This window comes from Aulonocara stuartgranti, assembly GCF_965226115.1.
Source record: "Aulonocara stuartgranti genome assembly, chromosome: 3".
NCBI lineage: Eukaryota > Metazoa > Chordata > Actinopteri > Cichliformes > Cichlidae > Aulonocara > Aulonocara stuartgranti.
In genome coordinates, this window is record NC_138941.1 from 61,440,675 (window position 1) to 61,466,871 (window position 26,197).

General features: G+C 41.3%; 2 protein-coding genes across 2 annotated transcripts; one reads left to right on the top strand and one right to left on the bottom strand.

Moving 5' to 3' along the window:
• Window positions 1–556: 556 nt before the first annotated feature.
• LOC309701997 (atrial natriuretic peptide receptor 1) lies at window positions 557–11,671 on the bottom strand. Its single transcript, XM_082526368.1, has 24 exons — window positions 11,656–11,671; window positions 10,510–10,696; window positions 10,211–10,322; window positions 9,898–10,030; window positions 9,675–9,807; window positions 9,038–9,142; window positions 7,742–7,844; window positions 7,347–7,492; window positions 7,193–7,265; window positions 6,761–6,905; window positions 5,435–5,521; window positions 5,205–5,348; window positions 4,904–5,025; window positions 4,442–4,580; window positions 4,218–4,266; window positions 4,024–4,125; window positions 2,985–3,104; window positions 2,723–2,816; window positions 2,452–2,539; window positions 2,145–2,284; window positions 1,608–1,760; window positions 1,428–1,526; window positions 1,213–1,304; window positions 557–1,126 (listed from the first exon to the last, which is right to left on the bottom strand). Exons 2-24 carry the CDS (start codon window positions 10,543–10,545, stop codon window positions 935–937), a joined length of 2,607 nt encoding a protein of 868 aa, XP_082382494.1. The 5' UTR covers window positions 10,546–10,696; window positions 11,656–11,671; the 3' UTR covers window positions 557–934.
• A 1,016-nt stretch (window positions 11,672–12,687) lies between these two features.
• Window positions 12,688–25,253, top strand: LOC309693701 (nephronectin-like). The gene is made up of 13 exons (XM_082513166.1): window positions 12,688–13,342; window positions 14,236–14,336; window positions 14,996–15,088; window positions 16,747–16,866; window positions 17,106–17,225; window positions 17,308–17,442; window positions 18,341–18,415; window positions 20,415–20,930; window positions 23,781–23,864; window positions 24,029–24,127; window positions 24,296–24,482; window positions 24,555–24,639; window positions 24,720–25,253. Exons 1-13 carry the CDS (start codon window positions 13,275–13,277, stop codon window positions 24,804–24,806), a joined length of 1,770 nt encoding a protein of 589 aa, XP_082369292.1. The 5' UTR covers window positions 12,688–13,274; the 3' UTR covers window positions 24,807–25,253.
• Window positions 25,254–26,197: the final 944 nt, after the last annotated feature.

The window sequence follows — 26,197 nt, forward strand, 5'->3', positions numbered from 1 at the left end:
ACCACCAAAAGTCTTTGAAGTCAAAATGTCTGCTTTTCAGGTTTGAAATCACAGAGTCCCTGTTTTTCATGAAGCATATGCAGTGTTTGAGATCATGAATGGAACTTTACAAAAAGGGCTGGTTTTGCAAAACCTTGTGCCATGATTGCGAAAGCCCCAGCGAGTCGATTGCAGATTGTCTTTGATTGTGTTTGAATCTGTGTGACTGTGATTTGAAGCTAAACAGTGACCTAGAAAGGTCCATAAAACGAGTAACTGCAGTCTAGACACAAAAGAGTTCAAGAACTTCCTCCAGCAGTTCTTTAAATTATGACAGGGTTGCTCTAGTCTCACAAGAGGGACTGAATGTATTAAAAGAATATGCAGAAACTTCAGCAAAACTTCCCGTGAACACAGGATGTATTTATTCAGCATTAATGTCAGTTTGAGTTTTTGTGCACAGTCCAACAAACAACACAAACTAATAGCAGTAAAATATACCTGCAGTATTCTGAACTGCAGTATTCTGCCTTTCACTTGTAAACAAATTTAAGACAAAACATCGAAGAAGAAACAAAGTAACTCATTGGTTCAGACCAGGTGCTGTCTTCATCTAAAAGCATCCCTGGTGTCACATTAAAATTCTATACATAAACTTTTCATCCTCATAGTCGACTAATGGGAAAGTGCTTCTTCACAAAAACATAATAACAGCATAGAATATAGTAAAACATAAACTATCAGGCGAAGATTTGACTGGAGTGAAAAACATAGCAAATGGCAAAATTTAGACTAAGATTATTCTGTTTTTCAGTTTCGTTGAACATTCCTCGGTGGATTAATGAGATCCACCGGGTGACCATACATGTGAAATGTAGCACACAACACAGTAATGTATTCTTCTTAGGCTAACAGTGAGGACATCACAACAAAAGATAGATCCACAGTTTGCGGTTCAGGCTGGGTCCAGGAGAAGATCGTCATTCAGATACCCCGGTATTGATGAATACAGCTCTTGCTTCTTCTCTGCTTCCTCTTCTGTCTCCGTGGTGATGAGTTTGGCTGTCTTTGGGTCTGCAATGATGTCCTTGGAGACCAGAGAAGTCTTCTTCCCTTCCAACCAGTAAGTAACCATGTCACCTTTACCCTGAAGAAATTAATCAGGTCCAGAGTGTTAACTGGGCAGCTCCCAGTTTTACCTTAACTGGACTCCAATGGGAGTGTACAGCTCACCTTGACCTGAAGTGTTCCTCTGCACTCCAACACGTAGCCACCAATCTCTTCCAGTAGGTAAAAGACACTGGAGCTGCACTGGATCTTCAGGGCTGCAAAAATGGAACATACCAGCTTGTTTCACCCCAAGAAGAAGAAAGTTAAGTCTGTGTCCAGTAACCAGCATTTGTTCCAGTAATAATTAGTCATACTCTTATTAGGTCCTGCAGTCTTACCAACGCTTGTTGACTCCATCCTCGATGCTGTGTTCACTGTATCTCCAAACAGGCAGTAACGAGGCATCTTTGTCCCAACCACCCCTGCCACCACTGGACCTAAAAGGACTCAGAAGAGTCACGGGTGGAAAAATGATTTAACAAAATTTTTTTATTACAGTGGCTTAGTAGCTTGTATACCGGAGTGTATCCCAGCTCGTATCTGCAGCTGAGTGTTGGGTTTATGGGGGATCCTGAAGGTGCGACAGACGCCCACCAGATCCAGAGCCATGCTGGCGATCTCTGAGGCGTGGAGTATCCCGTTCTCCTGTGGAACACCAGAGACCACCATATCTACACAAAAACAAACAAACAAAAAACAACAATCAAGTAAAAAGATTTCACAGGACACTATAGAGTCTTGTGAAAAACCAAGTACACCTTTATTGCTTCCATTTATGAGCAAGTGGGTAAGACGGAGCCAGATGCTGCTAACATAAGAGAGCAACATCCCAGAAAATTAACCACGAGGTCGGACCAAGGTCAGTTTTGAGAGAAATTAACAAAACCGAAAGAGTTACATCTTTGACTCTACCGGCTTCAGTTAGCATTTTAAATCTTTTAGTTCATGGCAGTACAATTAGAAAAAAGACCAAACAAGTGTGGCTTGTTTGGAAAGGCTGCCCGGAGATGAGCTATATATTTATATAGCTATATATTACCATGTGTGTCACTCACATGCGTCTCCGATGGTTTCTACCTTGTAGACATCGTAATTGTCAATGATGTCATCGAAAGTTGTGTAGAGCTTGTTAAGGAAGTCCACGACCTGGTAAGGAGTGCTGCTGCTGGACAGCTGGGTGAAGCCCACTATATCACTACACAAACACACACATACCATCCTTTATTATGGTGGCTGTAAAAATATAGAAAAGTAGAATAGAATCCATAGAAATTTATTTAGCTCATGTGGTTGCTACAAACCAGCATTATTAGCCTCATCTGACTAAAGACCCCAAGGTTTTCAACTCTAGTCTATCTTTACCTGAAGAAGACGGTAGCACTGACATAGCTCTGAGCTTGGGAAGGTTTTCCCTGACGGAGGTCATCAGCAACCTGTTTGGGAAGCATACCTGAACCACAAACATACAAATGTCAGTAAAAGGCGAGTTTTAACTGGTCAGAGATATAGAGAATTGTATAATCTGCATACAAATAAATGTTTTCTGGATGAAAATGTGTGTAATAAATGTGAAACAGAATCATCCTACTAACCTAGTAACACATTAGTATGTGTGTGTGTTTGTGGGTCATACTGTATAGCAGCCTATCAGTTTTCTGTTTCTCATGCATCAGATCCTGAGTCCGCTCAGCCACCAACACCTCCAGATGTTTGCTGTATTTCTCCATCTGAAACAGAGACAAAAGAAAAAAGCTTTACATATACAGTATATAGCATTGATGTAATTTAACATATGATATTACATGAGAACATGGTACAGTGCACAGTTTGTTACTATAGTAATAACATATAATGATTATTGGACTGTCCACTGTATTGACAGAGTTTGTTTTTACCAGGTTCATCATCATGTCCACTGGGCTGGTTTTGATGGGGTTAATTCGATGCACAAACTTCTTGATCTGTTCAAAGGTAGGTCTGTGGGTAGGGTTATGAGAGCGACATCGCCGAATCAGCTACGGAAACACAGGTGGGTCAAAAGAGCAGAACAGCTGAGATGGAATATTCAGTCATCGAGGATCATTCAAAGAAGAAAACATAATTTAAACAAAACATCAACTAGTTCAAGTATACACGACCACAAATGCAAGGAACACCTGACAGCTGTCAGCTACAGACATCCTTCACCCAGTCAAAACATTACCTTGACTGTTCTTCAGAAGTCCAAATCACTCGTTTCAGGTGAAAGTAAATTTAGTGTTTAACTTGGAAAGCAAGGTTTTAGAGTATAAAGGAGTAGTGTAGAGGCACAGAATCCATGATGTTTTAAGTCTGATGTGACGTTTCTGCATTCTGTGATAATTTGGGGTACTTTATCATCTCCTGGTCTTGGTGGTGGTTCATCCACGTGTTTTATCAAAGTCAGCACAGCCCTCTACCAGGAGATTTTAGAACTCTTCATGCTTCAGTTTGGTGACGATATTTATGTACATGCAGATTCCCTCTTCCGAGAGGACTTAACACTTCCACTACTAAGTAGTTAATAAATTGTTTGGTGGTGCCAGAACTACTACCAAACAGTTTGCTAACCATTTTATGACTATGCTTATTTGGGGAGCTAACTCACCTAACCTCAACCTGACAGATTCTACAGCTCGCTGAGAGAAGGAAGATGAGGAAGTTGAAGCTGAGGTGCCACAAGCTGATCACCTTCATGGTACGAATACTGTAATTATTGATGCAGTAATTTGTGTTAAAAGAACTATAACTAAGTTCTGAGTATATAAATGAACACATTTTTTCCTACAAAAGTATGCTTATAACAACCTAGCATACGAACACTATAAATTTTTATTTATTTTATTAATGATAGCACATTTCATACAGCCTGCTTTCAACCATTTCATAACAGTCAGTTTAAAGGGAATGACATACCTCTACATAGTCAGCGGGACAGGGGCAGGTGTTGTCAGCTTTACTGGAGATCAATTCAGGAAGAGGAGGACACCAGGAACACTCGAGGTTTGACTCCTCTGCCTGTAAACCAAAGCATTTTACGAATTTTACTGAGGGAGACCATGAAAGCAGCACAGTTACAGTGAAGGGAAAGGACACTCAGACTGACTTACAGGGACCGGATCACTGCGAGTTGCAATCTCCAGCAGGATGATGGAATAACTGGGAAATTTACATACAGAGAGTATCAACTGATCTATATTTATTTATCACATTGTGGAGACTGAGCTAAAACTACAGTTTTGCTTTGGTTTAGGGTAAAGGTGAGGGAGGCAGATGGAAGTCTTCGGGGAACTGAGGTGAGTAAGTGAAGGAAATTTAAAGTTAACTCTGTGACCTGAACACATCTCCTGCCAGCGTTGGCTCCGTGTTAGAGTCCTGAAACTCAGGCGGCAAGTACACTTCCAAGAGCCTCTGCTGATAGGTGGAAAGAGGCTCCGCCCCATCGCCCGTGCGGTAGGTTCCCAGACCGTAATCTAATTGGAGATTATATGTAAATAAAAACAATTGTAGATATATAATCAAAAATTTTGCTGCATTCTAGATTATTTTTCAGATCTATTTTAGGATGACAAAAATTTGGTTTAATTAAAATGACAATAAAAAACGGAGATTAGAACAATTCAGAAAGAGATTTCAGTTATAGAAAATGATCTTCACTAAATTAGGAATAAAGCAAACGTTCACTTTCAAAGCTAGTTTATATCTGGTAAGTTTAACAAGTATTTACTGGGTTTTTTTTATTTACACGTATAGTTTTAATACTTTTAGGAACATTCTTTCTGCACGCTCAGATCACCTGTTATTTTGCAGACCCAGCGGTCGTCTAAGACACAGTTTAGAGAATTCAGTCGGCCGTGACAGATCTTATGTTGGTGCAGGTACGACATCCCTCTGGCGATGTCTGTGGCGAAGGAAAACCTGGCAGGCACAAACAGTCATGCATCTAAACAGACCTTATGAGAACCCCAAATGAATTGGAAATGTGTGTGACCAATTAACTTACAAAGACAAACACTTTATGTGTAGTCGCATTATGCCTTAATTACCTCAAGATGTCATTGTACCATAAGCAAGAGTCTGTGTGATTATCTGAGTACCTGAATCCCCAGTTAAGTGGGATCTCCTCGTTAAGAAGGACATCGTTAAGGCTTCCTTTTGGGCAGTACTCTGTCACTATGGCAACATTTGGCACCTCAACACAGCCACCGATAAACTTACACAGGTTGGGGTGATCAAGCTCCCTGGAGACAAACATAAAGACAGAAAGTCAGACTAACATGCTGTGTATTTGCAGTATGAAGGGGATAGGTTTGTATTTGCATCTTACCTGACTTGCTTGACTTCCTGTCTGATGGTTTTGGACAGAGAGAACGTCTTTGTGTGAATCCTTTTGATAGCCACGGTGCGCCCATCACTGGAAAACAAAGTGGCTTTTAACATACATTTCCAAATAATATACCAGGAAGCTGGAGACATTTCTATTGGCGATAGGTATGGATGGTGCTATAACCAGTGTGTGACACAGAAGTGGCAAAGGACAACTTGTGGCTTTGACAAACAAAAATCTTGACCTCTGGGAATCAGGAAAAGATACTTGAAACTGGCCCTGGTGGCCTATCAAAGTATCCGAAATAGCACAGTACAGTTTTATATAAAGACAGACAGGCGGTTATCAGGGGTGCAACAATACTTGTATCGGTATTGAACCGTTCGATACAGTGCTTTCGGTTCGGTACGCATATGTATCGAACAATACAAAAGTTTTAATTTGTTTTATCAAATTTAATCGAGCGCAGATCCACTGAGCGGAGCGCAAGCTAGTGAGACAGAAGCTAACCTCGTTGCAACATAGCAACTGCCTCAACGCTACCCGAAATTGAGCCTCCCCCACCTTCATTCGGATCTGGCGTTTGGAACTATTTTGGTTTTCATGTGAAGCATGACCCTGATGGACAAAAGTAAAACAGTATGTCGGATGTGCCACGCAATGCTCAATTGGTGGGAGCTAGTGTGTTAGCGCACTTAGCTTGTTAACGTGTTGACGCCGTCCAGCCCCACACACGGGGCGATCCGTGGTAACTTGTTAACGGAGATTTGCCGTGTTGTGGCGTTAATGTCATTTTAACGAGTTTAAAGCTGACAGCACTGGTGGGAACACAACGAATATGACTGCACATTTACGCCGACATCATCCTAGTGCAAAGACAAGTGGAAGCAGACAAAAAAAACAACAAGCACGCATGCTACAAACTTTACCCGAGTCATTTAGACAGCCGTTAGCACATGATTCTCCTTATGGGGACCTGATATGTTTAATATGCTGCTGAGAATATAGCCCAGAAGAAGCGTATAGTATAGCTTTTATTTTGGAAAGAGCCATTTCTCTGTAATAAACTCTCTTTTCCAAAGATGAGTGATTTCTTGATCAGACAGATTTATTTATTTTTATTATTTTGTTGTTTCAGCAACATTAAATTTAAAAACGGTACTTTTGAGGTAAAATATATATTTATAATTTTATTAAATGACAAATTAAAAAGGCATGAACATTTTTTTGTATCGAAAAAATATCGAACCGTGACACCAAAGTATCAAACCGAACCGTGAATTTTGTGTATCGTTGTACCCCTAGTGGTTACATAGGTAGGCGTACTATATGCCAGTGCAGGTGAACATTGTTTTTCGGGTTCCCAGTTGTCCTGTACAGGTGCTTAGCGCTGATACACAGCTAGTATGACTGTCATTGTTCCCCACTGGTACACTCATTATGCTGCCCATGGTCATGTGCCCCTCTTGATCTGCAGAGAAAAACAGAGTTAAGTTTTAGATTTCTTTCATGTACATAAAATGTATACAAATTTACAGATGTGGGTCCATTTCAAATCATTCTAAATCAGTGCTGTTAATTAAGTTTTTTTGTGGTGCTTTGTGTCCTGCTCTGCACTGTAATGTTTTAGATCTGGTTCATACTCTTTTTGCAGTAATATCTCTCTTGTGCAGCTTTTAGGCAATTCCAGCATACACTCAGAGCCTTTCAGTACTTACTAAGCTACTCTCAGAGTTTTATGTAGACTGTTAAAAGGACCTTGTTTTATTGTAGAGAAGTCGATGATCCAGCTTTCGTCCCACAACATTTTCTGTTTCTGGTACCTTAGCCACTACAAGAGACAGATTTATTTATTTATTTTTAACTGGCAGACTTTTTTTGAGCATATGTGTGTTGTTGTGTGAGTCCTTACCACAGCAGTCATTATGAAGGAGAGGCAGAGCAGACTGAGTGGCAGACCGATGGCAATCTTCGTGGAAGGGGACATAGGGCATTCACCACAGTCAGCTGGACAGGTGGAACAAAACTCCGCCTCCTCACAGACACCATCACCACAGACTTCAAGGGTGAAATTTAAAGATGAAATTGTGACTTATTTACTTTTTTATGGCAACACTATGTTTGGGGTTGACTGACTGCTGGAACCTTATGACATCTTTGCTGCTGGGTTATCAGTATAATCTCTGTCATCAGTGGCCAGAAAATGTTCACATAACAATGACAATATGATCTAATACAGAAGCTTTTGTGCACTCCTTGTTGCACTTCTTATAGTCAAGTCAGGATTTTGAGAGGGGAAAAACATACCCACAGCAGGCAACACGGTGGTTTTGGCCTCCAGGGCAACCTGCATGGTACCGACCCGAATGTGAGCGATGAGTGAGTTTAAGCCAGGATGAAACAGAACCACCTACAAATCAACATGTTAGATTAACTGGCTGTAGACAAAACATCAGCAAAGAATCAGAATGTGAGTATTTAATAGTAACTGAGTGTAGCATCTGCATGCAATTATATTATTTTGTCATTGGGACAGATTATAATATTGTAGTATTGCCCTACTTTGAATGAAATAGGTTTATCTGTACAGAAGCATATGTTACATCTCTGCTTAATGTTCTGTATTTAAAGAAACTTGGTAACCAGTAACCAGTACAAAAGGCTTCATTTCTGAAGAGACTAGGTCCTAGACTTGAAATAACAGTCAAACCAGAAATTTTGAAAACTGTAAAAGATGCTTTTTGGACAGCTTCCTCTTTTGCAGAAACAATGTAGGGTGTAAATACTAGAATTAAGGAAGAAGAACACTGTCTGTATAAAACAATGGAATAAAAAAGAATAGCAAAATACAGAATTATTCATTCACTTGAAATGACAGCACGAGGGAAAAGGTTAATTTTTCAATGGCTCTGGCTCTAGTGATCCAGTGATTCACTCTTTGTGCTTAAACCAGACAGTTATCATTCCTGCTGAGTTATGCATCAACCTAAATTGCTAAATGCAACCAATGAGATGACCTGTAGGTCCAGTAAGTGTATTAGTATGTTCCTAAAATGTTAGTTTTCCTATTTTAAGTTTTTGTTTCATTGAGAAACTGCTGTACTTTTGAAGACCTCAGTGACCTCATTGCTGGATATGCCCAATCGTGTGTTGTGTATGGATTAATGTAAACTATTTTAAACAATTATTTAGGCTTAATGTTCACTATTACACTTCCATCCAGCCATTTTCTACCGATTATCCAGGTTAGGGTTGTGGGGGCAGCAGTCTGAGCAGAAAAGCCCAGGTTTCCTTCACCACCTCCTCTAGTTTATCCAGAGGGGACACCGAGTTGTTCCCAAGCCATTTGTGAGATATAATCTCTTGAGCAAATCCTGGATCTGCCCTGGTGCCTCCTCCTGATAGGACATAACTGGAATACCTCGCCTACGAGGCATCCAGGGGGCATCAACTGGGTGAACTGGCTCCTTCCAATGTGGCTCTACTCTTATTCTCTGAATTAATTGACCTAAATCCATTTAATCAGTGGTGGAGTTATATTTATTTTTGAAGAGGAACTATGTGAGATATGGACTTATTAAGATAAACTGGCATGTGTGTTACCTTCGCGGTCCAGTTGGTCTGGGTCATCTTCCCAGAGGTCGAGACGGTATGTGTGAAGATTTTTCCATCATCAGGAATCCAGGGGCCACAAATGCTCTCTGTTGTCTGTTAGTGAGGAAAAAACAGAAAACTTTATTTTTATGAGAGAGCTTTTTATCTGTTTACTTATCTGTCAGACATTACATAGATGGACTACATCTAGAAAGTAGATCTGGGAAAAGTAAACAGATCCTAAGGTGTCTTAGACCTGCAGTTTCTCACCACTAAGGGGTGACTACTTTGGGTAGAAAATAAGTGAATATGTCAAGAAGTCTAATAGAAAATGATCCCACTGCTTATGTAATCTGTGACCTCATTAAACACTAGTCTGGTTTATTTATGGCCTCTGTTGCGAGTTTAAAGTTTAACTGAAATCAGCATAATTTAGTAAATTATGGTCCCAATTTTGAGTTAAACTGTGTAAACAGTTTAAGTTTTGGAGCTGACCAACCTTGGGATTAACCTGTATCTCCATAGTACGCTATTGTGTGAGGATTGGTGACAAAATTTGCCAAACTACGTTTTGCAACTGGATTTTGGAGTTCTCTGTGGATTGTGTTACAGAGAGGAGTGATGAAGACAAGAAGAAGCAGTGCACCATGTATCCCAGCGGGCAGGAGTGGATGTTAGCGTGGTGAATGCAGCAGTTCTCGCCATTTGCATCTTTCCAGTTGGCCGGACATTCGTGATGTTCACAGAACCTCCGAGCTGATTCAGCGTCTTCTATGTCACTGAACACACAGACAAAGCAGACCAGTTTATCTAGTTTATTTTGTTCAGTCTAAAATTATTCTGCTTTATACCCAGTTTAACCAGTTTACCTTTGAGTGAAGACGCGGTTTTGGACGGCCCAGTGGTAGAAAGAGTCCTGGGCGGTCACCGAGTATATGACACTGAATACCTCACCACTCTTTATCAACTCTGGAGGACGAAGAACCCAAGCCATCTCCAGACCTGGACAAGAGCCACAGGATAATAGACAGACAGAGATTTTAGACTGCAATCTTTAAAATAAATAATTTCAGACTTCACTGGGGAGCTGTAATACTTGTTATTTAATCTCGAGACCAACCAAAATCTCTCTTCAAGACCTACGGTTAATGATTGTATTGTAACTGCCGTCTGTTTTCTCACCTCCACAGTCGATCATGTTGTACTCGTTGGGCCTGTCCAGAGGCCAACAGTCGTACTCGCTGTTGTCCAAATCGTGCCAGCAAAACACCAGACCAACACCACAGACAGACACCTGGAAACCATATGACACGTGTTCAATGACCAAAATTACACCACAAATAAAAAAGGAAAAAGCATCCAGAGAATCATCCGAGGTGCTCACATGATTAAAAACTATGGACCTGAGCTCGTTCCTTTGAATTTAAATATATTAAACTTTAGGCCTGTAAAAAAAAGGTGTTTCATATAAGATGTCTTACCCAGAACAGAAACCAAAGTCTTTGTTGTTTCTTCATACTGTTGCTGTTGAAAGACAGACAGGAGGACAGGATGGAGACAGGTAGGAAGACTGACTGAGAGTCTCGGACATCTGCAGCTTCTGAGCTGCTCGCTCGCTGTGGAGTCAGAGCTGATGGAGCGGTGGTAGGTAGAGCGAGGCAGGAGACACTAGAGAGAGAGAGAGATTGGATTCCGTATTTCTCCCGTGCGCTGTCAAAGCTGAATTCAATGTTTTACCTAGAGATGGCTACACTTCACTGCCCTCTGGTGGTGGCTGCTGTTACTGCACTGATCTTTAAACATTTACTATTAGCTCAGTTGAGTTTTTCCCTCTCTACATTTTTAATTCTCTACCGATAAAGGCTTTAAAGAATTAAGAAATATTGTATTTTTATTCACTATGCAAACCCAGTTTTCTATGTGTGGTCTTTTGGAGTTTTTTAGATTTTTTTTTTATATTTAAAAGACAAATTCTTCTTCAAACTTCTTGCAGGTTTTTTTAAAGAGTCAACATGCGCTGACTTCACTTGCTTTATTTACTTTGTAATGATGGATTAAAGCAAAAAAACAAAAAACAAAAAAAAAAACTTGTCAGTTACAGTTTAACCCTGTAAGGCAGCGGTGTCAAACATTTAGCCCACAGGAAGTAAACCAGCCCACTGGATGGATCTTTTGAACTGTTAAGATATTGTGACAGACTTTACCCATGATCTGCTGCACCACACTGCAGGGATCTGTGCTGATGGCTCTCCTTGGGTTGTTCCCAGTACTGAATGTGGAAAAAGTCAGACATATTGATGACTTTGCATTTAATTTTAGATTGTAGGAAATATTTAAAGATGCTTTTCACAAACCAACCAAGATGTTTGCATAAAGGTTATCTCAGTTTTTTTTTTACTGGTCTAGCCGAAAGCAGACCAAAACTGGTCTGTATGCAGCTGATGGTCCACCCCCTTGCTTGAAGGTTTATGACTTATAGTGTTCAGGATGTTACTCTAAAAAATGAATGCTACATTCCTTTCCTTATGTAATTACTCAATAGTTTTCCCACTCTTGTCCATTTGAACAATACAAATTAAAGTGTCCTTATGTCTACTCCAAAGAGGTTACAGACCTCTGTGTCCTACCTTGGGGCGATCGTGGCTCAAGAGTTGGGAGTTCGCCTTGTAAGCGGAAGGTTGCCGGTTCGAGCCCCGGCTTGGACAGTCTCGGTTGTTGTGTCCTTGGGCAAGACACGTTGCCCGGTGGTGGTCAGAGGGCCCGGTGGCGCCAGTGTCCGGCAGCCTCGCCTCTGTCAGTGCGCCCCAGGGTGGCTGTGGCTACAATGTAGCTGCCATCACCAGTGTGTGAATGTGTGTGTGAATGGGTGGATGACTGGATATGTAAAGCGCTTTGGGGTCCTTAGGGAATAGTAAGGCGCTATATAAATACAGGCCATTTACCTGTACACAAGCTGAAATCTGCTCATTGTAGCACTAAATAGCTTTTTTTCTTTCTATCTGCTCATCATACAGACAACTGAGGAAACTTTGTAACATACATAACGGCATATTTGTAGCTAATGTAATCACTGATGTTAACACACACACGCGCACACATATAAAGTTTGCTGTAGCTCTGGTATTTTAGGTTCCTATATAACTCACAGATTTTACAAAGACTGTAATCTCCAAAAGAAAACAACAAATCAGCCAGCTCCTGACAGCTGTGCCAGCTACTTGTAAACATGAACCACATCCTTAATTATCACTAATGAGATCATTTAACTTCAAATATAACTGTTATAAAATTGCCATGCTTTCATTGAGTTATCCCTTTGTTTTTATTTATCCATGAACACATATACGAGGGTCATAAACTGCAAACTATATATTCTTATCAGAATTTAAACATCTATGTTAATATCTTAAATATTGATATAGAGTAACACAGTGTCAACCGTATTTTATTTATTCCATATTGCCTAAATTATTTTTACAGCAGTTAAAATGTTGATGACAAAATAACACTGTTATTATTGTTCTTGTTGTTATTACTAGTACTACCGTCAATAATAATAGTGGGAAAAAAGTATCAGTAATTATTTATTAACATTGTAACTTTGGTCGTTCCTGACTGCCTAAGAACATGACGTCACAGGGGAACAGCTTCATGAAGTGAAAGGCTCTGATTGGTGCAAGATGTTCATGAAAACGGACGTGAATGAATAACCCCACGCGCCTACGCTCCATCTGTGTTTATGCATCAACAGAGAGCGCGTGGGGGGTTAAAGAAACAAATCCGTCTTCGTGTTAACGACTATAAACTTCCTGCTCGCGCGCTGTCCGAATGTCTGTCGGGTTATTCCCCGGCACGCGACTCCACACAGTCCAATTCAAGCGCGCGAGGACACTCTCCCGGCTCTCTTTCTCTCGCGCCTGCTCGCGCGCAGGGCAGTGAGAAGCGCAATGATTTAGCGGCTTTTAATTCATTTTTCTCACATTTAGCATCGCAGCTGTGTTATTCTACATGTCGTTTTTGATCTATTTTTATGTTTTACTCACTGGATTCAGCGGCTTTTTGCACTTTTGATGAGCCTTCTTTTTAACCAACTGCATGTTTTAAATGTCTCGGGTTTTTTTTTATTTTACGCACTGTGTAAGTTTTCACGGGTACCGGTTCCCTGCCGAAATCCGAGATATTTGGAGCGAACTGTTTGACTAACCCGGGCCGTGCTAGTGTTAGTGTCCCGGGTTAAAACCGCAGGATGTTGACCATAGTTCTCCTGTCTTGCTTCTGTTTGTGGACACGGGGCCAGCGCTTGGACCACGACAGGTCAGGAATTTCTTTTTCGTTTTAGCTGGTTAAGCTTTTTTAAGGCAATTTCATTGAAAACATGTTTTAAAAATAAATGTAACTAGATAATTCTAAATAATCTTGCTCACAATGATACATTTCAACTGTCTGGTGCTTTTCAGTGACAGTCACAGCAACGCACACCTGTGCAAAACACGAGCGTCTTCTTCCTTCCTGCATGGTCTTGTTTCTAATTAAAGGGTTTGGCTCAGAAGCAGTGCTGAAGAAAAGGCAAACAAGTCAAACACTTTAATGTCTGTGCAATTAAAGAACATTTTAACTAAAAGACAGCAACTAAAACCGTGAATTCATTTCTAAGGGGAGAGACCTGGGAAGAAAGGAAGAAGAAAATCCAGAGTTAAAAAATAACTAGCAATGAATGATGATGGGAACACTGAGGAGGACATGATGAAGAGGGGAAAGTATGTGGAGGGAGTGGAAAAAAAGGCACGCACAGCACCCTCCCCTCCTCTATGGCTGATATATTTCATGTTCAGACAGGCACCAGGAAACAGGAGATGTCAATACACACACACACACACACACACACACACACACACACACACACACACACACACACACACACACACACACACACACACTCTCTCTCTCTCTCTCTCCAGCCGGTCTCAACTAGTACAGGCGACATAAAAAAGTCATGGAGCCACAGAGTAGTTTTTTAAAGCCTCAAGTCATGTTTCTCCCTCAGATTGTTTCTGTGTCTTTTCTTGTTGTCCTAACAGTTCATTGGATTTTTGTTCATCCACAGGGTCACATGACCCCGTGCAGGCAGCAACACCCCCCCACAACGCCCCAATCCTAACAACATGATATGATCCTCAAACATGCTGTGTGTTCATGTGTGTTTGCAGCTGGGCGGACCAGGCCACGTTGTCCCGTGGACTCTGTCGCTATGGAAACAGCGTGGAGTGCTGCTGGGGCTGGAAACAGTTGGACTGGGGGCGATGTGAACGTAAGGACACACATTTATACGTCCTTTCAGTGAAGTCAGTCTAAAATCCTCCCTAACCAACTGATCAGCCAGTGGACTTTCCTTTTAACCTACTTAATGCGACTGCTGATAGCTGTTAAAGACACAGACTGTATATAGAAGAAGGCAGTAGATACAGTGATGTCACTTGTAGTTTTTTTTTAACCTGCATATTTTTAAGCTTCAGTTTTAGCTTTTGTGATCAGGCATTTGTTGGTTTGTGAGGTCAGACATGATGGTATTTCAACCCTAGGGTTCAGTGATCATCTGTCAGCTAATGCTAGCAAGCTAGCATCCCCAGCAAAACCAGCATGTTGGTTAGAGAAAGTTTACATTTGTTTCAATGGGGGACCACAGTCAGACTGGTGATGGAAACCAGTCGACAAATAAACTGGACTGTGTTGACTGATGGTTCTTTGTTAAACCAGCAGCTGCTTGGAAGGAAGGAAATCAGCTTTAACTGTGTTTTTGTGCATCTGTTCAGGGTTTAAACACTGAAGGAGCAGCTGCAGAGACCGGAGTGTGTTATTTTATTTAGGACTGAAAACTGATCTGCAGCCAGTCAGCCTGACATATGTTTGTACATGATTCAGTGTATGTTAACACCCTCTGTGTGTGTGTGTGTGTGTGTGTGTGTGCAGCTCACTGCCAGCAGGGCTGTAAACATGGAGAGTGTGTGAAACCAGACCAGTGCAAATGTCACCCAGGATACACGGGAAAGGCGTGTAACCAAGGTATGTCTTTTTACTCAGCACAGAGTACACCAGGTTCAGACGTACCTATTCAAACTTCTCTATTTTTATGCATTTGTAATTAAATGGAGGTGTTACATTTAGATATGAGTGATGCACAGATGCTGTGTTGCTGTTAATAAGGAATATCACATTTTTTTAAACTGGCCATGCCATACCATGGCAGAGATAGATACTGTGGTGCTTTGGATCATTGCCCGTTTCTATCCTCCATCATTCTGATAAAAATGTCTCATCTCACCTTCATGTTTTTGAATTTAACCAGTGTTTTGCACCTTGTTGTGAAGCCTTTGCCTTTAGTCATTCATTCATGTTTGTTTGGTGGTTGTGAATGTTGGAGGTATAGTGGTTAGCATAGCTGCCTTCCAAGCAGTTGATGTCAGTCAACTGGGTAAAAATGGCTGTGATTCCTGAGCACTTTTGTTAAACCCATTTGAATTAAAGCCGGAAGTCTGTACTTCAGTCACATCTTGCTAGTGTGATTTTTGCTAGTGTGTGTGGGTACAGAGAAGAAAGTACGAAAGCTGTATGTTAATATATATGCATGTTAAAACTTGACTGTGGATCTGCTTCTAAATTAACCTCAGTGCATGAGCAGTGCAGCAGTGAACCTCACAGGTGTGTTTCTAAATTAAGATAGATATAAAACTGCCTTTTAATAACCTGACAGAATAGGAGATTGCTCATAAAGTTAGCTCACAAAGTGAGAACTCTTCAGCACATCTGCAGGGAGCTGGTCCAGATGTGGACTCCTGGTTTCACAGAGATCAGATTGCCCATCATGCATCTGTTTTGCCTCAACAAAACAGATGCATTCCTGTCATGTTTGTTTGACCTGCAAGGGCGTGTTTTACCTGAAGACCCCCAAAACACACAAACACACTCTAACTACTGTTTCTAATCTTAGGCCTACTCCACCCACACACAGTGTTAATGTCCTGATTAGAGGCTTCATTATGACTCATATCCTGACCATAAAACAGCATCTGGAGACCCCCCCAGAAGTCCAAACACACACAGCGTGTGTGTTTGGACTTCTGTCTTTGAGAGGACACGACCGTCCTGCTTATGATGGTTTCAGTCCTGAGTTTATCTAAACTCAGATGTTTCTCCAACACTTCAGAGCACACCGCTCTGTCTTCCTTTCATTTAGATAACTTAACCCTTTAACACACAAAATTGCTAAATTATAAAATAATTCTCTTCTTTCAGGAACCATTTCAGTTTTCTCTCGAGCCCAAAATGTGAAGCGCACATGGCAAAATCTATTTGGAGCTGATTTTCTTCTGTGCTGCCACGATAAATCAACTGTCAGCATAAAACCCGTCTTCTCTCCTTTCCAAAGATGATTCAAGTTTGTCTGTAGCACAAATGGAAATTTAAAGAGCGCTTGTAAAATGGCCCTGCTACTGAGCCTGTGGTAATAAAGGGTTAAACCAGGTGTTTACCTGAGGAGTGGGTGATTTGTTCCACCTGGAATGCACTTTTTGTCTCAGAGCAAGAGGTGTTTTTACAAACACACACTTATTTAAAATGCTCAGGGCTTAAGGTCAAAGGTTAATCCCGCAGGCTGACAAGATGAGTGAAAACAGGGAGGAGTTTTATGTTTAATACCCCCTCTGTGTGTGTGTGAGTTTCAGATCTGAACGAGTGTGGCGTGAAGCCTCGGCCCTGCAAACACCGCTGCATGAACACGCCAGGCAGCTACAAGTGTTACTGCGTGGACGGGTACGTGCTGCAGCCGGACGGCAGCTGCAGGAGTGAGTTACTCATCGAGCGTTCGATTCCCTTTCGCAGAAGTATTTATGCACGTGTTCAGTGTGAGCTATAAGCTAAAACACAGTGCAGTCACCAGCTTTATGAGGCCTACTTGTTTTTCTTGTGCAGAGTGTTTTATGAGTTGTCTCTTAGTAAAGACAAACATTATAATCCTTTTTGTCCTGTTTATTTTTCTCTGTGAGTCATACTTTGATTTTTTTCGGTGTCTGTACGCTCGCAGATGCCCAAACCTGTTACCATGCCAACTGTCAGTATGGCTGTGAGGTGATCAAAGGGGCAGTGCGATGCACCTGTCCATCGCCAGGGTTACGCCTGGGTCCAGACAGACACACCTGCGTCGGTAAGTTAGCTTGCTTTTTTAAATTCCTGGATGAAGAAGTGCAGGATCATCTTTCGTCCTCCACCTTTTTCTTTCTGTTCAGACATCGACGAGTGTTTCTTGGGTGGAGGCGTGTGTCCTCGTCGCAGAAAGTGCGTGAACACTTTCGGGAGCTTCATCTGTAAATGTCACCTGGGCTTCAGACTCGTGTACATCAACGGGCGGTACACCTGCATCGGTGAGGCTAAAACCCTGGAGATTAAAGTAAAATAAAATAAAATGTGATTTTACAGAGCTTTCATTTCTTCTTATACATAAAATGTCTTAACTATTCACAAAACTCCCTGCTAAGTCACTGTGGCTGTACATAGACTCTTTAGCATTTTAGCCACTGCCCTGCTGTTTCAATTAATTAATTAATTAATTAATTTTGGGGGGGAAGTGACCATATTTGGACAAGAAGGTGAAGTTTTAACTTATCAGTTAATGCTAGCGTATTTGGTTTGCAAGCAGCATCACAAGACTGTATGGGTGCATCACACCTATCTAAATATCTAACCCATAGTTAGATAGGTTTACTGCAATTAACTTCACAGCAGCCATATTAGCGGTCAGACAATTACATGTAAAATGTTCCGATAACAGCATAATATGACAAACATGCCACAGGTCCAGTTCAGGGACTCTAGTTACCTGAGGTGGAGCCTAGCAGACAGCTAGCAGCGACATCTGCCTGTTTCGAATGATCTATAAAGACCAAAATGGTTTTCGTTTTTTGTAGCAGGCTGGAAACATGTTTAGTCTGCTGTGAAGGTGGCCAGTTTGACATCTGAGTCTGTGGGGACTGACTGAGTTTGGGGGGCCCTCAAGTGGACATTAGAGGGACTGCAGTCTATCAATTCCATGCTGGCTTTATTTTTAGTTCTGGAGGTTGCTGCTTGTTTTAATGGAATGTTTTATCTGCTGTTTTAGCCATAAAAATATGCTTTGTTAGTCGAATTCATTTTTTTAGACGGATTTCTGGTGTTGTAAATAACTTATTCTTCAGACTTAATCAGAATGAAGTTTAATTTGTTAGAAGTTAAAAGAAAAAAGAAAAGAAGGCGCTTCTTCCTCGTTTCTCTCTTTGTTACCAGATAAGGACACTCGTCCGTTCTGCTCTCTGAATCCATCGTCTCCAAAGTGCAAGTGTAAAGACAGCAGCTGCAAAGGTAAAAACAGCTCTTTATCACAAACACCTGTCCATCTCTTAAAAGGTTAGGTTAGGGTTTATTCTTTAGACTTTTCTTGTCGTTTCAAATAAAAAGAGAAATCTGTCGAGTTCTGAAGTTGTATGCTGCATTTCACACAATCATATAATCAGCACGGTAAAGTAAAATGATGGAAAAAAGTTTAGATCTGTTGATTCGGTAGTGTCCCAGACCTTCCTTCAGTCTCTGTCTTCTGACTCTTTTATTGCTACTCAGGACAGATGAGAGGCAGGTGTTGGTGAACTGCAGGCACCAGTCAGACACATTTCAATGATAAAATCTGCTTCAAAGTCTGAGCTGAACTTCAGCTTTGCTTCTGTAAATTTCCCCACCAAAAACACAAAACTTTAAAAAAGGTGTTGAGCTTATAATTAGCTCCACTTTGGGCTGAAACAACATAATGAACACTGGCTTTGTCATATCTTCACACACTGCTTCTGGTTTAGATTTAAATAAATAACGACACAGTGCAATATGCCATGTGAATTTTTTCCTTTGAGGTTGGATTTCATAATCTTTTATAGTATTATGTTTTAATTAGTGCTGTCAAAACTAACGCGTTAAAGCAAATTAATCCGCCATCACGGTCAACGCGATTAAAATTTTTAATGTAATTAACGCATCTGGAGCACAGAATGACTCAAAATCCCTGAAATATTTCAGCTAACACATTTCGGGCAGTTTGTCCAAGTAGAGTTACCTATGCACATTCGCAAATAGGCAGTTGATCTGGTAGTGACGGGCAGCTGAACCAATCAACTCTATATGGAAGATGATAATGATTTCTCAATGGGAAATTTGAGTATTAAAAAATAACAAGACGGAGCAGTCAACCGACATAAAGCATTATGCACATTGTGCCAGAAGGAATTTTCTTTTCACCGAAGCACTTTGAGCTTAAAATTTCACATTGACCCAAAGCATACATTAGTCTGGGATGGTGCTAGGACTTTGGCTAATGCGTCACCCAGCTTGCGACAAACCACTCACGGAGCAGGGGACTCAGTAAGTCTACCTCGGACATATTGACTGAAACAATGCCATGTGGATTGCAACAAACTGCAGACCTATTAATATCAATGAGAACACGCTCTTTACATAGCTTTGGTTCCTCATTTCAAGGACTTGAAGTGCCTCGCCAAGAGTGACAGAGAGAGAGAGAGGGGATAAATGTTTACAGAGTTTTTTGTTAACGTGAATGTTCAAGCTGTTCAATAAACATGTTAAGTGCGTATATTTTCCCTTTTTCTTGAGTCTGTTTGCTCATGCAAAATTAAATGCGATTAATATAGAATGAAAATGAAGGATATTTAATCGTGACTAATCAATATTAATCCACAGTAACCCAGTGATGAATCTGATTCAATATTTTAATTGTTTGCCAACAGTAATATATATTATATATTAGTGTACACTTACCTATTAATATATAGGTTTTTAAAAAAAGTTGTATTTCACAGGAGAGAACCTGTGTTAAAAGATATAAGTTAAAACTATTTAAATTCTCTCTGAAATGCTGTCATTGGACTAACATCACACAAAGTCTAAATATGATGTCTTAGCAGACAAACAATAGACAGACAAACAGATTATATAATATAAAGTTGGGTCTGAGAACAGCCTGTGTAGATCAACAGCATGGAAACATGAAGGAAACCTGAATCTCTTTCTCTTCTTTACAGCTGATGGGAAGATTAAGTTCACTTCTTTACGTCCCAGCACACTAGTTCTTGTTCCAGTTGTTTTATTGGTCTTATGCCTCTTGTGTATCAGTTAATGGCACACAATTTATCCAGACTGTACAAATATCGCCTAACAACCACTCATTTTTCACCTGCCTGTCCTCCCTGAGGTTTACACTGTTTTTAAGCACGTCAGCAGTTCCCCCGACTGCAAGTTTTGATTTTGGCCTCAAACTCTGAGGCAGCAGTAAAGTTTACTTTCTTTGTTTTACTCATAGCCATCCCCAAAGTGACGGTAGAACCGCAGAGACCAAGAACTACAACTCCCATGACCTCCACCATCATCACTACCGCTACATCTCCTCCAACCACCACAACTGCCCCCATCCCAACAACCTCCCTGTCTACATCCACTGATGTTATGACCACCACTCCAACACCTATAACTGATACCACTGCTACACCAGTTACTGCCACTACTGTGACAACAACAACACTTGCTGCTACTACTACAACTGAAATGGATACGACAACTCCCACAACGCCTCCTCCGTCCACCACTTCTGCTATTACTACTCCTAGTACAACAACAAATGTTACTACCATCACTGCAAGTTCAACTACACCCACCACTCTGCTAACTACAACCCAGACGACACCTTCTTCTCCTCCTCCTCCAACAACAACAACACCAGCAATCACTACAGTGCTGCCGAGTACCTCGCTGCAAACCACCACGGTGAACAACAAGATCAACAAAGACGTGACACAAAAGCAGCGCGGAGACGTGCACAGTAAGGACACACAAACACAGCACACATCCACGGACCTGCCGAGTATGAGCTCGCCCAATCACACTGTTTATTAATTAATTGGGAAGAAGTCGCTCTTGTTGCTGTGTTTCATTATGGCCAGGTACAAAGTTAATGTTATAAAATGTTTGCTGTGAAATGTTAGCTTCATGTATCAAATACTTTTATTTTTAAAGCCAGTTCATCAACTTTCAGGACATTTTTTCAAACACTAAAATCATCAGTTTCTCAAAAACTATTAAGGACTAAAGTCTGAACTTTTCACGGACCCCAACGTAAAAGTGACTCAGTGTCTGTAATATGGGACAGATGCAGATGCAGATCTGAATGTTGACCAGTAAAAATAGAAAAAGAAAAAAGAAAGCCCTCTCCGGGTCGGGGATGAGTTCCTGCCCCAAGTGGAGGAGTTCAAGTATCTCGGGGTCTTGTTCGCGAGTGATGGGAGAAGGGAGCCGGAGATCGACAGACGGATTGGGGCTGCAGCTGCAGTAATGCGGACGCTGCACCGGTCCGTCGTGGTGAAGAGGGAGCTGAGTGTAAAAGCGAAGCTCTCAATTTACCAGTCGATCTACGTCCCTACCCTCACCTATGGCCACGAGCTGTGGGTAGTGACCGAAAGAACGAGATCGCGGATACAAGCGGCAGAAATGAGCTTCCTCCGAAGGGTGGCTGGCCTCTCCCTTAGAGACAGGGTGAGAAGTTCGGCCATCCGGGAGGGGCTCAGAGTAGAGCAGCTGCTGCTCCACATCGAAAGGAGCCAGAGTAGGTGATTCGGGCATCTGACAAGGATGCCCCCTGGGCGCCTCCTGGGTGAGGTGTTCTGGGCATGTCCCACCGGGAGGAGGCCCCGGGGCAGACCCAGGACACGCTGGAGAGATTATATCTCTCGGCTGGCCTGGGAACGCCTTGGTGTTCCCCCGGATAAGCTGGAGGAGGTGGCCGGGGAGAGGGAGGTCTGGGCCTCTTTGCTTAGGCTGCTGCCCCCGCAACCCGGCCCCGGATAAAGCGGAAGAAGATGGATGGATGGAAAAGAAAGTCCAACACTTGTGTAAATTCTAATTGGGGTGGCTATAGCTGAGGTGGCAGAGCAGGTCAGCCACTAATCAGAAGGTCGGTGGTTTGATCCCAGGCTGCATCCTGGCTGCATGCCAAATATCCTTGGGCAAGATACTAACCCCGTGTTTGCCTACTGGTGGTGGTCAGAGGGCCCGGTGGCGCCTGTGTCCTGTGCCTTGCCTCTGTCAGTGCACCCCAGGGCAGCTGTGGCTACAATGTAGCTTGCTATTGCCAGTGTGTGAATGTAGTGTAAAGCGCTTTGGGGTCCTTAAGGACTAAAAAAGCGCTATACAAATGCAGGCCATTTAATATTAACCTCCTAGGACCTGGCTTCCACATATGTGGACATCACATTATTATTGATTTAGTTATTTAGACTAAAATACTCAATTTTGGTGTACAGGGGCCTGATATCCACTTACGAGGACATTATACTGCTACTGTTCTATCAAAATTTTAAACGAATATCCTCATATGTGGCTCTCAATTTTCTTAAAAACAAAAATAAGGTTGAAAAAAAAATCTGGTAATTCTTTGTTTTCTACATTCATCGGGCCCCAATATGCCCAAATATCAAAGAAAAATTAAAAATACATGTCGTGGAAGAGTTCAGGTCTTAGGAGGTTAAAGCAGAAAGAAAAAGAAAACTAATTAAATTAGTTGGTGTGTTGTTGAATTTCACAGTAATGTCAAATGAAACACTTAGAGTACTTTTTTAACATGAAATACTTGATTACAAAAATAAAGAAATTTCTATTTTCGTTGGACTTCAATGCTCGATTAAGAAGATGCAACAAAGTAAAAAATATCAAAAACAGTCAAAAATGAAAGAAGGTCAAGCAGAAGATACAATAGCGTTAAAGCTAACCTTCATGTTTCAGTATGTTTGGTCTACTTAAAGTTTTATAAAGCTTCACACTGCCAGTTAGAGCTTCAGCAGCTCCACCAAGATCATGGTGGATGTGAAGCCTCCTCTCAAAACGCAAAAATTAGCTACTTAATATGAGAAACAAAAAATTAAGACGATCGAGACTATAATCAAGCGAAATAATCTGGCAGTAAGAAGATTTCACTTGGTAAGATTTCTTAAAATAAGATTTTTTTTTAAACATGTGAGAAATATCTTAAAGGAAGTGCTGAAACACTCCTTCCAAAAAAGTTCAAAACAAGCCTGTCAATGCTTCTTTCTCATTTTGAGAGAAAATATCTTGAAAAAAGATGATTCTTCTAAGGCACACAGTGAAGTCACCCAGGATGGTGTTGCTGTGAGGCAGTAGTGCTAATCACTGCTCCAGTATTCTTACCTTTTGTAAATCGTTACTGGGAGGTCTTGAAGTAAGTTTTTGTCTGATTGCGTTGTTACTAAGCCAAAATAATTCAAAGAAGTGACTTAGATTGATGTCTTCCAGTTAAAGATTCATGAAAATAAACAAAGGTAGAAAAATGAAACCAGTTTTTGCATGCTAATCTAGACTTTAAATTTTTTTTAGGATATGTAAGAAAGTAAAAACTGCAAACTTTGGACTTCAGTCTGGTTTTCACATGTGTGTATACAAAGCCTGCGTGTTGGTTGAAGAGGATTAACATTGATTTTTCTCTTTTAAAATTTTCAGTAATTAGTTTATATATGTGCTGGTGTGTTTGCTTTTGTTGGTTTATAGACTGAATGTCTTTGATGGGCGGTTAGAAGCATTTTAAATACTGAATATCAGCATGAACCAAATAATACATTTAGGATAAACTGATCGTTTACTTATTTGTGTGTGTGCTCTGCAGTCCCTCGACATCCCGGTCACAACCACGTGTGGGAGTTTGACATCGAGCTGGGAAACATCGCGGAAGATGCCAGAGACGATCCTGGTAAGCACCGGTTACACTGCGTGATAAAGGAGGTTAATATTCATATTTTTAAAAAAGCAGACACATCTCATTCCCCTGTTTAAAAGAGGAGATTACAGGGTCATATCAAACTTCCCCCAGCTGGTGACTTTAGTAGCATTCCTGTTTCCCTTCTTTGATCGTAGAGGTCGGGGAGCTCCGTTGCAGCTTCAGTCACAGACTCTGTGACTGGATGTCTGACAGTGAGGGAGATCTACACTGGGAGACGGTTCAAAGTCCTGCAGGTAACACACACACACACACACACACACACACACACACACACACACACACACACACACACACACATTTTCATGTCATAGTAAGGATGTCTGATTGACATGATGTGTTCCCAGTGAAAAGTAGAATTAGTTTCAATTCAGTTTCTGCTCTGATGATCGTATGTGTCTCAGGTGGGTGGTACCTATCTGTCCCCGAGCTGAAGGCGGGACAGACAAGCATCCGTGGTGCTCGACTGGCCATCCAGGTAGTCCCTTCCTGGAGCCATGGCGACCTGTGTCTCTCCTTCTCCCATTGGTTGACGGGGCATCACGTGGGCGTGCTGCAGCTGTTCATCAGGAAAAAGGGACGAGACCAAAGGTACTCGAGTCAAAGTGCCACGACTGTTAACTCCTGCTGGAGTCGCCTCTGTAACACTTTTTGCTGCTGCAGGTATGGCCCCGCCCTCTGGAGTAGGACAGGTGGGCACGGTTGGAGACACACGCATGTTACCTTGACAACACACTCTCTGGACAGGGTGAGGCAGACGTACATGACCCAAATTTGTTGCTGAGCTGAGTTTGTGAAGCTGATGATGACGGATGTGTGTGCGTGCAGGTGCTGCTCAAGGCCGAGCGGAGGATTGGACGAAGTGGACAGATCGCTGTTGACGATGTCACTTTGAGACGGGGGCCGTGTCGATGACACCAAATATAGACCTTCAGGTCACATGATTTAAAGGACCAATGTTGCTGCAATCCCAGCATCAGGATTTCTGCCCCCTCAGAGGAAGAGGAAGTTATGTGGGTTTGTGGTGAAGCCACAGCAGCAGTGCTTCAGTTTAAATTTTGTGCTGCGTGACAGTAGAAGTTCCTGTTTATGAGCCGGACTGAAGATTTGGAAACACTCAGAATTCATTTTGGAAAGGTTTCAGATTTACTTTAACTGTTTACTTTATATGTTAATGAGTGCAAAGATTTATTATCATTAATTATCATTTATAATCAATGTAGTAAAAGTAACATATCGTTACAAAGATTTACAATTTCACACTGATTTCACTGATTTGTACAAGGATTTCGATTCATAGAAATACTGCAGTGAGAGTGTAATAAATATTTAGGTCCATATTTTTTTGTTTCACTGTAACGTTGTAATAAACTTTATCGATCATATAAATCATGAGTAAGAAATCATTCTAAATCTTCTGTGTTGGGAGACAGATGCAACTTCACATGCAGGAAGAGAGGATGAGGAGGGCAGAGATTTGCCTGGTGAGCATCTGCTTCAGAGGGCGCACACAAAGAGATGGGTGGAGCAGCCAGAAAGCTGATTGCTACTTTCCTGTTAGATCAGCAGATTTATTGGTTTATAGACACGTGACTGTGGAGAGTGAAACCTGTCGTTAATCTTTAAGCCTGTATGTTTAAAGACGGTAACACCGCAATCACCAAAGTAAACCAACTCCACTCTACAGCCAAGCTACGTCATATTGTCTGTCAGAACAACAACACAAAAGTTATTACACTGAATCTATATATGCATTAAGTTAGTCTCTTTTCACAGATCCATGCATTTAACTCGGCATTTTTCACTGCAAAATGTCCTGTAATCCAGTTTATCAGTACATCTTCTTCACCGTTATCTAACATTGTTGTTTTATGTTGTTAATAAAAAAAAGTATTGTTTAAAATAGTAAATCAAGAAGGCTTAGAGTTAAATCTGATGCCCGATACAATCATTAACTGCAGTGGAGTCATGTGTAGGATGGATGCAATTAGGCAGTGGAGAAAGTTTTATGTGTCAAAATACTGAAATACAAGAAGAGAGATTGTTCTCACTTTGGTACAATCTATATTTAGATTTCATTGGACAAGCACTGTTTGAGTGCTTGCCCTCACAGAACATCACTGAGTTGAAGCTACATGTTTTATCTCATCTCTTTCTCTATTTCTAATATGGATTGTTGCTTATTGTCTTGTAATCTCTCTTCATATATGAAAGAGACTTATTGTGGTTTAATACTTCAACTCTGGTTTAGAGTTATGCTGAGTACAAAGTACTTATTGGTAGCCCACAAAATGTTACTCAACAGA